This window comes from Echiichthys vipera (genome assembly GCF_963691815.1).
Source record: "Echiichthys vipera genome assembly, chromosome: 8".
In the NCBI taxonomy this organism is placed as follows: domain Eukaryota; kingdom Metazoa; phylum Chordata; class Actinopteri; order Perciformes; family Trachinidae; genus Echiichthys; species Echiichthys vipera.
Window position 1 is genome coordinate 30,630,711 of NC_139833.1, and position 14,140 is coordinate 30,644,850.

Below are 14,140 nucleotides of genomic sequence, written 5' to 3' on the forward strand. Positions count from 1 at the left end.
CGGGGGACGAGAGGGTCGCTTCCTTACACCTGCGGGTGGTAGGGGGGAAAACCCTGACTGTTGTTTGTGCATATGCACCGAACAGCAGTTCAGAGTATTCGGCCTTCTTAGAGACCCTGAATGGAGTCCTGCAAGGGGCTCCGGTAGGGGACTCCATAGTTCTGCTGGGAGACTTCAACGCCCACGTGGGCAATGATGGAGACACCTGGAGAGGCGTGATTGGGAGGAACGGCCTCCCTGATCTAAATCCGAGTGGTCAGATATTAGACTTCTGTGCTAGTCACGGATTATCTATGACTAACACCATGTTCTAACATAAGGATGCTCATAAGTGTACGTGGTACCAGAGAACCCTAGGCCAAAGGTCGATGATCGATTTTGTGATCGTATCATCTGATCTGAGGCCGTATGTTTTGAACACTCGAGTGAAGAGAGGGGCAGAGCTGTCAACTGATCACCATCTGGTGATGAGTTGGGTCAGAGGATGGGGGAAGATTCTGGACAGACCAGGTAAGCCCAAACGAGTAGTGCGTGTGAACTGGGAACGTCTGGAGGACGCCCCTGTCCGAGAGATCTTCAACTCCCACCTCCGGCAGAGTTTTTCTGGCATCCCTGTGGAGGTTGGGGGCATTGAACCGGAGTGGGCAATGTTCAAAGCTTCCATTGCTGAAGCTGCAGCAGTGAGCTGTGGCCTCAAGGTCTTAGGTGCCTCAAGGGGCGGTAACCCTCGAACATCGTGGTGGACACCGGTGGTCAGGGAAGCTGTCCGACTGAAGAAGGAGGCCTTCCGGGATATGTTATCCCAGAAGACTCCGGAGGCAGTTGCAAGGTACCGACAGTCCAGAAGGGCTGCAGCCTCTGCTCTGTCAGAGAACAAAGCAGCGGGTGTTGGAGGAGTTCGGAGAAGTCATGGAGAAGGACTTTCGGGCGGCACCAAGGTGCTTCTGGAAAACCATTCGACATGGTCAGGAAGGGGAAACAGGGAACCGTCCAAGCTGTTTACAGTAAGGACGGGACGCTGGTGACCTCAGCTGATGAGGTAATCGGGCGTTGGAAGGAGCACTTTGAGGAACTCCTTAATCCGACTAACATGCCCTCTTTTGTAGAGGCAGAGCTGGAGGCTGATGGGGAATCATTGTCAATATCCCTGGCGGAGGTCACTGAGTGACAAACAACTCCACAGTGGCCAAGCCCCACGGATTGATGAGATTCGTCCAGAAATGCTGAAAGCTTTGGGTTTGGAGGGGCTGTCTTGGTTGACACGTCTCTTCAACATTGCGTGGAAGTCTGGGACAGTGCCAAGGGAGTGGCAGACTGGGGTGGTGGTTCCTCTGTTTAAAAAGGGGGACCAGAGGGTGTGTGCCAATTACAGGGGTATCACACTACTCAGCCTCCCTGGTAAAGTCTACTCCAAGGTACTGGAAAGGAGGGTTCGTCTTATAGTCGAACCTCAGATTGAAGAGAGACAATGTGGATTCCGTCCTGGACGTGGAACAACGGACCAGCTGTTCACTCTTGCAAGGATCCTTGAGGGGGCTTGGGAGTATGCCCATCCAGTCTACATGTGTTTTGTGGATCTGGAGAAGGCATATGACCGGATCCCTCAGGAGATACTGTGGGAGGTGCTGTGGGAGTAAGGGGTGAGGGGGTCACTTCTGTGGGCCATCCAATCTCTGTACACCCAAAGCAAGAGCTTTGTCCGGATTCTCGGCAGTAAGTCAGATTCGTTCCCGGTGGGGGTTGGCCTCTGCCAGGGGTGTGCTTTGTCACCAATCCTGTTCGTGATTTTCAGGAACAGGATATCGAGGCGTAGTCGTGGTGGGGAGGGGTTGCAGTTCGGTGGGCTGAGGATCTCGTCTCTGCTTTTTGCAGACGATGTGGTCCTGATGGCATCGTCGGTCAGTGACCTTCAACACTCACTGGATCGATTCGCAGTCGAGTGTGAAACAGCTGGGATGAGGATCAGTTGGCCGGAGAATCGGAGCAGCGGGGGGCGGTGATGCAGTCGCTCTACCGCACCGTTGTGACGAAAAGAGAGCTGAGCCGGAAGGCAAAGCTCTCGATCTACCGGTCAATCTTCGTTCCTACCCTCACCTATGGTCATGAAAGCTGGCTCATGACCGAAAGAACGAGGTTGCGGGTACAAGCGGCCGAAATGGGTTTTCTCAGGAGGATGGCTGGAGTCTCCCTTAGAGATAGGGTGAGAAGTTCAGCCATCCGTGAGGAGCTCGGAGTAGAGCCGCTGCTCCTTTGCGTTGAAAGGAGCCAGTTGTGGTGGTTCGGGCATCTAGTAAGGATGCCCCCAGGTGTTCCAGGCACGTCCCGAGAAAGGGAAGTTTGGGGTCCCCTGCTAAAGCTGCTGCCCCCGCAACCCAACCCCGGATAAGCGGATGAAGATGAGATGAGATGAGATTAATGGATATTGTAAAAACAATGCAGCGACATAGGAGTACATATATTGTCTTTATTCTATCAATGTAAATATAAGTCATAGGCCTCAAAGTGCAACAAGTTTTTCAAAAAACAATCCTTGAACAAACCTGTGAACCAGAGGTTTTCACTCAATTATTGGACTAAAGTAAAGTTTGAGGCTCTTGTCCTTTACTTGAGTATTTTATTGACATGCTACTTTATTTTTCTTCTCCTCTACAAATCAGTGAAAATGTTCTACTTTTATCTGATTACTTCAGTTACTAGTTACTTTACCAGGCTGACAAGTACATATGAAACATTAGTTTATTCATCAAAAACTGGACTGACATAAATGAAGGTAACATAAATGCAGAGTAGCATGATTTTTTATTAACTTCTCCTCTTTACACTCAGATATGGCGGCAGAGTAAACACAGGCTTCACAGAGACAGAAACAAAAACTTCTCTGGTGAACTGACGGTTTTCTGTGTCAACTTTTCTTTTTTCAGAGTAGAGACAGACATTGATGTGGTGATTTAACCAGACAGAAACGTTTGAGAACAACAGCGGAGCGGAGCTTAGCGAGCTGTTTCAGAAACCCACGAAGAAGAGCGTAAATGGAGCATGGCAACGCGCCTACAGGGAGCGTGTTGAGCAAGTCTCCCGGCATGCCGGTATTTGACGCGCTGAGACGGTAGCGCTGAGACGGTAGCACTGAGACGTAGCGCTGAGATGAAAGGACAGCGGTCATGAAGGCTTACGCTACATTGCACCTCATAAACCGGTAAACATGTGTAGGGTAGTCGACCATAGTGTAAAAGCACTTACTGGTTTGATCTGTACATTACTGCATATGCATTTCTGTGTCTTCTCTTCTCCTTCCCCGTTATCCCTCCTGCCATCTTTCACACTCCCTTTCTTTCTGTCTCTCCTCCCAGGTGTTTGGGTTCCAGGCAGGCTTGACATGCCAGGACAGTACAGGGGGTTTCCTTCCTCTCATCAGCATCATCCCTTCCTTCAGCACTGCACTCTATGGGAAGCTGATTCAGATGCCTGCATACTGGTGAGCACTTGTAATATATAAATATGGGTGGAAATTTGATTAGAAGAAGCAGGACCTATTTTTTTTATCCCAACAAAAATTACACTGTGTCTCAAAATGTTTTATCTGTCTGTTTGTCTCAACCAACATTTAGTGCTGTTCTTTGCTAGTGCCAAGTCTACTCCTCTGCATGTGATTCAATTGCATGTATGCCACACAGTGTAAAAATGGTACTGCCATAGCAGAAAACATTTTGATCCTCCTTGAAATGGTTTCTAGGTGTTTGGTTCAAGTAAAAACATCACAGGACCTGTTTTGTTAGATCCAGGTTTGGCGTTGTACAATTTAATGTATTTATTGAGTTAATTATGGCAGCTCAAGGTGATTATGGTCAACACATTCTTCAAAGTAGACACTGCATATGTAATGTACTCGTCATTGTGAATGTTGGCTGCGTGATGGCTAAAGGGACTAAGCCAACTACAATAAATGGCAGGGTGTTTTATATTTTACAAGCACCTGTGGATGGTAACAACCACCCATCAGTTTAACCCAGCAAAGATGCATACCAAAGTGAGGGAGGCAAACATACAGTCTATACATCCATCTTCAAAACATACAGTGGAGGAATACTGTTGTTGTTTTCTGTTCAGAATTTGATAGAATATCCTATGTGGCTATACCACTGCTGTCCTAGCATGTTTTTTTTAAATAACCGAGGCACTTCAACAAAAACCTTTATTTAGTGATAAAAACAGTGATCAAAATGAGAGAACAGTAACCTTTCTGTCAGAAGAGAATATTTCCACAATGTTTTCTTCCGTAGGATTCAAAAAAGAACAAAAAGCTGTAGAGGCCACAGCTTTGAATGACTTCAGCACTTCTGCACCCACAGGACATCACTAGCTTCTCACACTGCTCTGGTTTGATCTTTGTCCATTCTGACTCAGTCTCTTCCACAGTTCACTAACTGGAGTGGGTTTCTTACACATTACTTTGTCACCAAGGATTTTTCCAGAGATTCTCTGTGGGGTTTAGATCTGGACTCTTGGCATTTCATTGTTTCAATATTCTTAGCTTCAAGGAACTGATTAACCTGTTTTTTAGTGAGACAGGGGACATTGTTTTACATGAAAATTGCAGGAAGATTTGGAAACAATTGCAGTGAAGGTGTTGCATGTTGCTGAAGGAGGTTCACATAAACATTTGCATTCACCCTGCCATGTAGCTGTACAAGAGGCCCAACTCCTGCTGCAGAGAACATCCCCAAACCATGACACTTCCTCCTCCAAATTGAACTGACTTAATAAAAATGATTAATACTTTGTTCTCTAATTTTGATCTCCACCGTACATGAAGTGCTTTTTGCCGATTTTGGAAAGTGTGGGTGTCAACATCCTATGTTTGCATCCTTGGAAGTGTTAATATGCATGCTTGCTTGTCTGTACAGTATACAGTACAGTGTGTGTATGTGAGTGTGTTTATGTGTGGTTAGGCCCATGTATTGTACTTTATGAAGAGGATTGCAGCCTTTTTTGCAGGCAGTGCATCAGAGGGTATTTAAAGTGATGGATGAGCCACTTCTTCAGCGGTCGGTGGGGAAAACAGAAAAACAGAGTCACTGGGTAACAACTACAACAATTTCTCAGATGGTTTGAAACACAAGGAGAGGAAAATAAGACAACACTGTCTAAGGAGATGAAAAAACATATTGCTATACTCCTCCTCTTGTACCAGACAGGATGACTCATTGGGGATATCCCCCAGAGAGTTGAAGAGAGGACAAGAAGGGAAAGTAGAGGAATACGACTGAGATTGGAGGTGGAACAGTTGGACAAATGGGAGATTTGAAAGAGATGGGCAAGAAATTAATCTATAGCATTTAAGTTTTATAGCAGTCAAAATACAAGACACTGGAAGAGAATAAGGAGATAAACTACACCTATAAGCACCCCAGTATTGAGATTTTAGACAGCCAATTGAAGATGGAATGGAGAGAAGAGAAGACAAGTCAAGAAGGTGGAAGATGAATAGAGAGGAAGAGAGGATGTTGGGAAAAGTGTAAGTGGGCAGTTTTGTGGATCTGCAGGGAAGAGGGATGAGAAAGGTGGATGGTCAGCCGAAACAATACAAAAGTTGTGAGGTTACAGGAAAATTCACTTCACTCTGAGGGCTAAAAGTGTGTGTGTGTGTGTGTGTGTGTGTGTGTGTGTGTGTGTGTGTGTGTGTGTGTGTGTGTGTGTGTGTGTGTGTGTGTGTGTGTGTGTGTGTGTGTGTGTGTGTGTGTGTGTGTGTGTGTGTGTGTGTGTGTGTGTGTGTGTGTGTGTGTGTGTGTGTGTGTGTGTGTTTGTGTTTGTGGTATTAAACTTCATGGGGCCTTGCTTTACTTTTATATATTTTATAGTGATGAACTTTGACTATAAATCGAACATGAATAAATGGCCTTATTGGGCTCATTTTTTATTAAAGTAGGGCCCTGTTAAGAATGAATAAGCAGCTTATGTCCTGTCTCCTCAGCCCACATTAACAACTGTCTAACACGTCTGGTTTATAGTAAAACAAGTTAAAATCTTTTTGTCTTTGAAATAAAGAGATTTGTTGAAAAATGAATTCACTCCATCACTGTGTGTTAAGTAATAATCATCTGGAAAACCCTTGATGCAAAAACACGCACGCACGCACGCACGCACACACACACACACACACACACACACACACACACACACACACACACACACACACACCCTGTGCCCTCTCTCTCACACCTTGCAGTCAAAGTGCCTGTTAAAGCAGGAAACCTGTGCGAGAGCACTAGCTTGGGAATCGATTTCCCCCCATTAGTTTCGATTTAAACATGTCAAAGACCTGCAGATGGTTTTGAATTTTCCTGACTTCTTCTCCAGGCAAACATTGTATCTACTGTACAGCGGTTAGCCGGCCACATAGGGAACCACAAGGCCCTCATTCAGTGTTGTGAGTGTGCCTGTAGACAGAACCTGATTCCCTGTGCTCTCTGCTCCCAATAAGAGACTGCTAGCTGGCTGTTTGATCTCCACCCCCCTGTTTCTGCCCTGCCTGCCTCAAATAGTGGATTCAGATGTCAAACGGATGTTATTTTTTCTTTCTGACATTCACTCGATGTTTCTCATCTCCAGAGAGCCTTCCAGATCAATGCCCTCCTGTGGCTTTTCTCTCAGCCTGGACCAGCCCTTAGAAATAACACTGACAACCTCTCAGAGTCTCCTTGACAGGCTAAGAAAGTGCTCTGTTATTCTTTGTTGTAAGCAAGCCTTTGATGAATACAGTATGTACATGTCTAGAAGTCCTTCATATGATTTGAACAGCATAGCCATTAGTCTTTCTAGACTATGTGATGGCAATGCGATCATACCTCAAAGTAGGTAAACATAATACTGAAGATAATTCTGCTGTCTTTTTACAGGATTATTTCCACTTCGACCCATCTCTCTCACCCCCAATTTAAATTGAGTTTGATGTTTCCGACACTTTGACAGGTTCGAAGCACTTCTAGCATTTTCTAACAGTTGCCTTTTGGTTTCACTGTCATCTCTTTCCTGCATATGATAATGGGACTGCATGTAATGTGCAGAGTTATGAGTTCTGAACCTGACATTTCAAGCTTGAAGTGACTCATATTTGACCCTTTCAATCGAAGCTGGAGGTATGGCTGCCTTGCTTCCTGACCTATGTGACGCTACAGTCAAAATCCAATAAACACAACCTGACAGTTTTCTTCTGGAAGAATGATGATGAACAGGTTTGACAGAAGTAGAAACAGTGGTTAGAAGAAATAGAAGAGACAAAAAGAGGATGCTGAGTGACAACTGGCAATGGTAATCGGGGGAAAGTAATGAGTTTGTTTCCTATTGTGCGGATGTACTCAGTTGAGTTTTCTCTGTGTGTGGACGTGGATGAAAAAATAGTGGCCTGGGATAAACAGTGAAATGAAAAGCTGATTTAATTTCAGCTGACTTTACTCTCAGTGTGTTTGAGTATTGGGATTCCCATGAAAAACTCACACCATTTTTACCAACACAAATGTATTAAAGATTACATATGATCACAGTATGTGGGTGACATACAGTTCCTCTTCTAAAGGTGAAAGCTGAGGCCAAGAGTGGCACACTGTGTCAGAAGTAGAGTCAAAAGATGCACTCCACCAGGTGGTAATTAGCCTTATTGATATTTGTTTTGTGACTGCTCCTCAGCGCTGATGTAACTCCAATAACATCCCTTTTCAAGATGCTCTATTCTCTGAGTGAACATTGTGTAGAGCTGTACAAGCTTTTGATGTTTTTAGGAAATATGGAAGAAAGTGGGAAGCCTGAGACCTTAGTGAAGGCACAGGAGAGAGACAGACAGTGGTCTGAGAAAAAGAGCTGCTGACTCCAGTTTCTTATGCAGATTATTGGATCAGCTTTTTCCATTACCAATGTAAAAGGTAGCTTTAGATTAGTCTCCCACGGAGCAGGGAAGTACAATCGGTGATGTCATATGCCGTAGAGTTCAATGGCAGAAACAAAACAATCTTACCTGATATAACAAGTTGGCTTCCCTGGTGCACTGGTGCTTGGCATTTTAGCCATACAACTGTTTTTTAAATGCTGATACCGGTTTGTAGTGTTGCCCTGTTAAGTAGCAACGGTACATGTTCTGCATAATAGCTCTACCTAACGCTGCACAGCACTGTCTTCTTTAAAACCAAAGTAGTTCCACACAACTGACCTGCTTTTCCTCTTCAAGACTAAAGTCTCTGCTGTATCATTTTCCGACTCTTCTGTCGTGCTTGAGGCCATTGCGCAGCAGGTGAAAGTGCAGCATGACTGAAGGGCCTGCTCACACTGACCTGAGGCTTGTTATTGGAACCAAGTGCTCCGCTCGCGTATCATGTGAGCCGTGTAATCGCGCCCCTTGCGGTTGGAAAATGCTTTTTATCGTATCGCAATATTATCGCAAATGCAATTTTTTGTTCAGCCCTGGTTGAAATTGGGCAATACATTTCAAGGCTAGTAGTCTAGGGTGGTGGTGGTGGCTGGTGCAACCAACATTCCCTAAAATTCCCTTGTAAGGGCACCTCAGCTCAATTGTAATGTTTTAACCTCCTGGCCATGTTGTCTGTGTGGAGATGTGGCATGTGCCATTTGGTTGTTCTAACTATCATAAAGTTGATACTCTTGGCTGACACCTTGTGACATTGTGTCTACACATCACACTGGCTAATATATAACTGAAAGTGAGTGTTAGCTGTTGTTAAACAGTAAGCTGAGGTCCACTCTATCACTGTCACTAGATCTTGGGTTGGGTGTGTGGAGGGACATTTATAAAGAAGGGGCAGACAGAGACTGAGAAGTAGTTTAAAAAAAAAAAAAAAACAGCATCAGATCACATAAAGTACGTCCTAAAATGGGCAATTTTGAAAATCATACTACATTGTTGTAGCTACGTTATGATGTAATGACATTAGTTACCTGTTCATTTACAGCCATGTGATTAAAGCAGTCAAAAGGCTTTTGTGTCCTAATATTTTGCGCACAAAAATATTGTGATAGGTTGCAATGAAGAGTAGTCGTGTTTCCTCTGCTAGTTGCAAAGTGTTCAGCATAGTACTTAGGTTTGTAACACGTCATCTCTCCTGTATCCAAGATACTCCCAAATAACAGACCAGCTGTTCTTTCAGCCACGAGTAATCCTTTGTCGTTAACGTTTCCCTCCACGCTTGTCTCTCCCCCCTTCCGCCATTACGGTACCCTAGCTTAAAACACCTCTTTGTGCTTGACCTTAGTCAGAACGTTGCTTGTACATTCGGGGAACTTGTGCAGTATGGTTCCATCTGGTTGGCCAGATATGTTGACATGCAGTGTCCTAATACATGGCATATGGAAATATACCATTAATCACAGTTCAAGCTGTGTTTTGCGATACGTACATCTCACATGTTAATATTACGATGAAGGTACAATTTTAGAATAGTTTGATATTAAACAATAATAACATGCCCAGGGGCTGAGGATAGAAATAATAGTTTAGATGTATCTCTGTATAATGCATCAGATTTCAAGTATTGAAATATATGTGGTCCCAGTCAAATAAACATGTAAATAAAAAATTAAAACTTAAATAAATCATAAAGAAAAGGGTCTTCAGTGTAACTCCATACAAATTGACATAGCTGAGTTTTTTTCTGATATTAAAAAAAACACATTGGAAGGGAGTAGGGCTAGTAAACAATGGTTACTATTGTAAAATGCTGAAGTCCCAGTCTCCCATCTTGGTACCCTGCTGTGCACTAACTGGGCAGTTATTTGGTTAGCAAAAAGCCAAAATCCTCTGAAATTAACTTTCACTACCAGTGAATTAAAGTGCAGCTGAGAGGCATCAGGCTGTACTTATCCCTAATGAAAGGCAATGTATGTGGCCGCCAACTTCACAGGAACTCTACAGAGAGTCTCAATTGGTCTGGCTGCTAAACCTGTTATCCCAGATAAAATCTGTGCCTGCAAAAAAAGGGGAGGGTAGGGGGTTGGCAGTAAGGAGGGGATGTTAGAAGTGCCACCTGCATCGATATCCCTCTCACACACACACACACACACACACACACACACACACTTTTACGCTCACACCATATAATATTCCTTATGCAGGGCCACCTGACAGCAGCAACATATGGAGGCAGGCCAAGGCCGGGGCCCACCAACCATCCGACCAACAAACCAGCAGCAGCCTAGTGTGGCCCGTCGTATTGCAGGTCATAATTCAGCCCCATGCCAGCTTTTATGTGGCGTTTTTAGCAGCCCCTGTTTCTCGCTCAGCTATTTCTGAGGGGATCATTTCTTAAGGCATGTGGCATTACAGGTGCATGTTATATAGCCACAAAAAGCTGACTTGTCTTGCAAATGTTTCTGAATAGAGAAGAATGTTGGTTGTCCCTTGATATCTAATTATTGATCTAACTCTATTACATTGTCAATGGCTAGTCCAGTTTTTAGCACTACCTGTAGATTTTTTTTATGTGAAGTTGAGAAGTCTGTTACTATGTCTGGACCTGTAGTCTAGACTCTAGATTAGCTCATGTTGTGATTTATGAAGGCTGCTTGAGGCATCTGAGGCATGAGGCTTCTGGTGTGATTGTAATGCCTCATTACTCCTGTTCATAGTTAGTCATAGCAAGCTGCTCCTGGTCTATGTCTCCAAGCACAGCCAAGAACAAGAGGACAAATGTTTTCTGTGTCCTTCAGTAGAGAGTCATAGAGATCCAAGTCAAATTTAGCAAATGCACATGAACAGCATTCAGTGGTGAGAACTGTGGCTGTTACATTTGTCGACTAGCCATTTTGGCAGGCACTGTCATTAACAAGTTGAATTGAATTAATCATTTTGGACGATGGAGACTGATTTGGGAGTTGCTGTTGAATGGAAAAGTCCATTTCTGTGCTCTGAGTATACATTTATATGACTTATGACATAGATCTTGTGAATGATGTCACATACACAGCTTCTGCATCAAGCGTTGTGCCCCTCAACCAGAGTTTGATCAGTGTTGATTTTATAATGAAGTAATCACTTGTATTACTCATCAAGGTCTCAACTGAGAGGTTTGTGAAGGCAGGGTTAAAGTTACTGTTCGCTGTTATGGTGAAGGATAATTGAATGACCTTAAATCAACGTGTGGTTGCTGTGGTCATGCTCAGCTTTGAGTTGTGGTTCGGAGGCCTTAAGAGCAGCAGGGATTTCATTTAGTTGAAAAAGGCAATGCATGAACTAGGCCCTTCACTGTTCCTGAAGCAACATGGGAATGTTTTCAAAAAGAAAAAGTTTTTACATGATGAAGCTGAAGGGGCGTAGGTACACACTGCAACAAGTACAGTAGGCTTTATGTATTAACAGGTGTGCATTAAAAGCCTGGAATGGCATATGATGTAATAGTGTTCCACTTTTCACTCTGAAATACAGGAGTGCAAAGGATTGTAAGCTGCAAGGTAAAACATCATATTTCATGTGGCACAGTCTATAAACTATTTTGCCCACTTTGTGGTAAGGATTTTATTTTCCTCTACATCTGGTGTCGGACAGTTTTATTTGGTTTCATGGCTGACAGAGATCAATGGATGTATTGAGGGGCCTTGTATTAAGGAAATTACATCAGCGAATGCAAGGCTTGGGCTCTCAGTGATTGACGTCTCTATTCTGATGGAAGCTTCCACGAAATGCTCAACGCTACAGAAAAGTCTCTTTGCTCGGGAAGCTGTATACTTGCCCTTATGATTACAAGTGTCATTTGGTAGCTTAAATCAACACATGTTTTAACTCAGCCCCAAAAGGTGTGTATTATAGGCTGTAATGTTCTCAAGAGGCAATAGCAATCCAAGAATATCTATTGAATTTTCACTATACCACAAGATGTATACGGATGTATAGGCCAGAGCCAAGATAGTGAATTTAGGAGCAGCTGTAGATGTTTTCAATTGACTGAAAGACTCTATTAATGCCTCAATTGGTCATCTGAGGAATTAAAGCTGGAGGGAGGGAAAACAGTGGGAAATAGGGAAGGGTAGATGGATTATCACCTCTGAGTGGATTATCATCTACTGTGGTGTGCATTCCACTGTCCTCTCCTCCCCGCCAGGCCTCTGAACTGCTTCGTCGCTTCCCAGATACAAGTCCATCCAATTTTCACTGCTTAAGGAAACATCTACAGTTTGTAATGAGGTTCAGGAAACACTGGTGTTATCAACCTAAAGCAAATCTCATCTTTATTTAACCAGACTCAGGGAAACTCACTGGAATCTGTATTCTTGTTTTCAATGACCATCTGCATGAAGGTCAAAGGCCTTGAGACTAATACTGAGGAAAACTAATTTGGACCAAAATAAAGGACAGCCGGCGCTTCCGTTGACTGCTGCATTTGTTGTTATGACAACGGGACTTACAAAAGTCTGCAGCAAAATCTGAAAGTATAAATGTGATATATTCTGTAGTCCCTGGACACAGGTCTCCTATCTCTTTGTGTCCTTATAAGGAACCGCATGTCCTCCACAGCTGGACATGTTGGACAGAGGCAGGAAGCTCCACGCACACATTGACACACCATTACACACACACACACACACACACGCACACACACACACACACACACAGGCCTCTTGATGTGTTTTCCTTTAACGCCTGATGAACCACGTCATTGCCGTTTTCTCGCCCTGCAGTCTGCAGCTGTCTGCACAACTTGATTAAAACATTTCTTTTAGTAATCCCTGTGTAATGAAGCCCTCTCCTGAGAATGGATCTCAGTGCATGTGTATCTGTGTGTGTGACGTTGTGAGCATATATGTGTGTGTTTTGGTCAGGGGTGCTCCAGATGGGAGGGAAGAGGAGGGTGGGTGTGGGTGTGTGTGTGTGTGTGTGTGTGTGTGTGTGTGTGTGTGTGTGTGTGTGTGTGTGTGTGTGTGTGTGTGTGTGTGTGTGTGTGTGTGTGTGTGTGTGTGTGTGTGTGTGTGTGTGTGTGTGTGTGTGTGTGTGTGTGTGTGTGTGTGTGTGTGTGTGTGTGTGTGTGTGTGTGTGTGTGTGTGTGTGTGTGTGTGTGTGTGCGCGTGTGCGTGCGTGCGTGCGTGCGTGCGTGCGTGCGTGCGCGCGCGCGTTTGTAAGAATGGAGTGTTTCTTTCTATGAAGAGTTTGGGCTGTTCAGGGCTGATGATTGAGAAATGCACACATGGAAAACCTTTGACCCTGGGGGACCACAAAACTCTGAGCTGTGGCCACAAATACAGTCTCTGCCTCCTCCTAACTCATACCCAGATCAAGCACAGCCTTTAAAGAGTTTGATGAGGTTAAGGAGTGGATGTCATTATAGATTGTGGTTAAGAGGTCAAATTTAATTGTAATCACTTCAGAACCATCAGAATCACAGTGAAAAATCAACATGAGACTAGATTGCGTAACAAAGAAAAACACAGTGAACAGGATATAATGGGAATTTAATACAGTACCTGAAGGTAAACAAAGAAATATGAATCATATGACGCGATATGGGCCTAATTACAATATATTGCATCTATAAAAGATGGCTGCCAGTTACTGTGATGCTTTCACAATAAAATAAATGCGGATTATAATCTGTTTTGATTTGTCAAAATGTCACTTGTAAATTGTCACATGTAATCTCACTGTGTGCTTGAAATATTGCTTTAACATTACTTAAACCAAATTTTGAAAATCCTGTTTATTGATCACTTTTCTTCTTTACCTGCTCAAGTGGCATTTTCTGAATTCAGCTGGATTGAAAGGACACTTGAGACAAGTCGTAATGATCGCTCTGAGTCATTTGTGGCTGCTGCTGAAAACAGCACTTGTTACATTTTCTATATCAGAGCGTAGCTGCAGCTCTAGTTACATTTCCCATCAAGCCAGTGACATAGACCATGTGCAGTCAAGGAAACAAATGACTTGAAAGAACATTATGGGAAATTGCAAAGGATGACATACAGCATAATAAATGAGTTAGAGGTGCCATTTTATTATTTTTGTTATAATTCTGCTGACCTGACAAATGTTTACTTGGTTTTTCTTCGTTGGTATTTAAGAAAAAAAAAAAATTAAATGCCAGCCATTTAACCCAGTTGACATCCAGGTAGTAAAATGTTCCCATCCCCCAAGTTGGCCACTTAGGTGTTG

The 14,140-nt window shown here is 43.7% G+C and overlaps 1 protein-coding gene across 3 annotated transcripts in view; it reads left to right on the forward strand.

Moving 5' to 3' along the window:
* Positions 1–14,140, forward strand: part of vps13b (vacuolar protein sorting 13 homolog B) — a 387,717-nt gene that overhangs the window by 66,953 nt on the left and 306,624 nt on the right. For all 3 annotated transcript variants that reach the window (XM_083918688.1, XM_083918687.1, XM_083918689.1), the window contains exon 16: positions 3,351–3,475. In XM_083918688.1, coding sequence (XP_083774814.1) covers positions 3,351–3,475 — 125 coding nt within the window. The remainder of the gene's footprint in view (positions 1–3,350; positions 3,476–14,140) is intronic.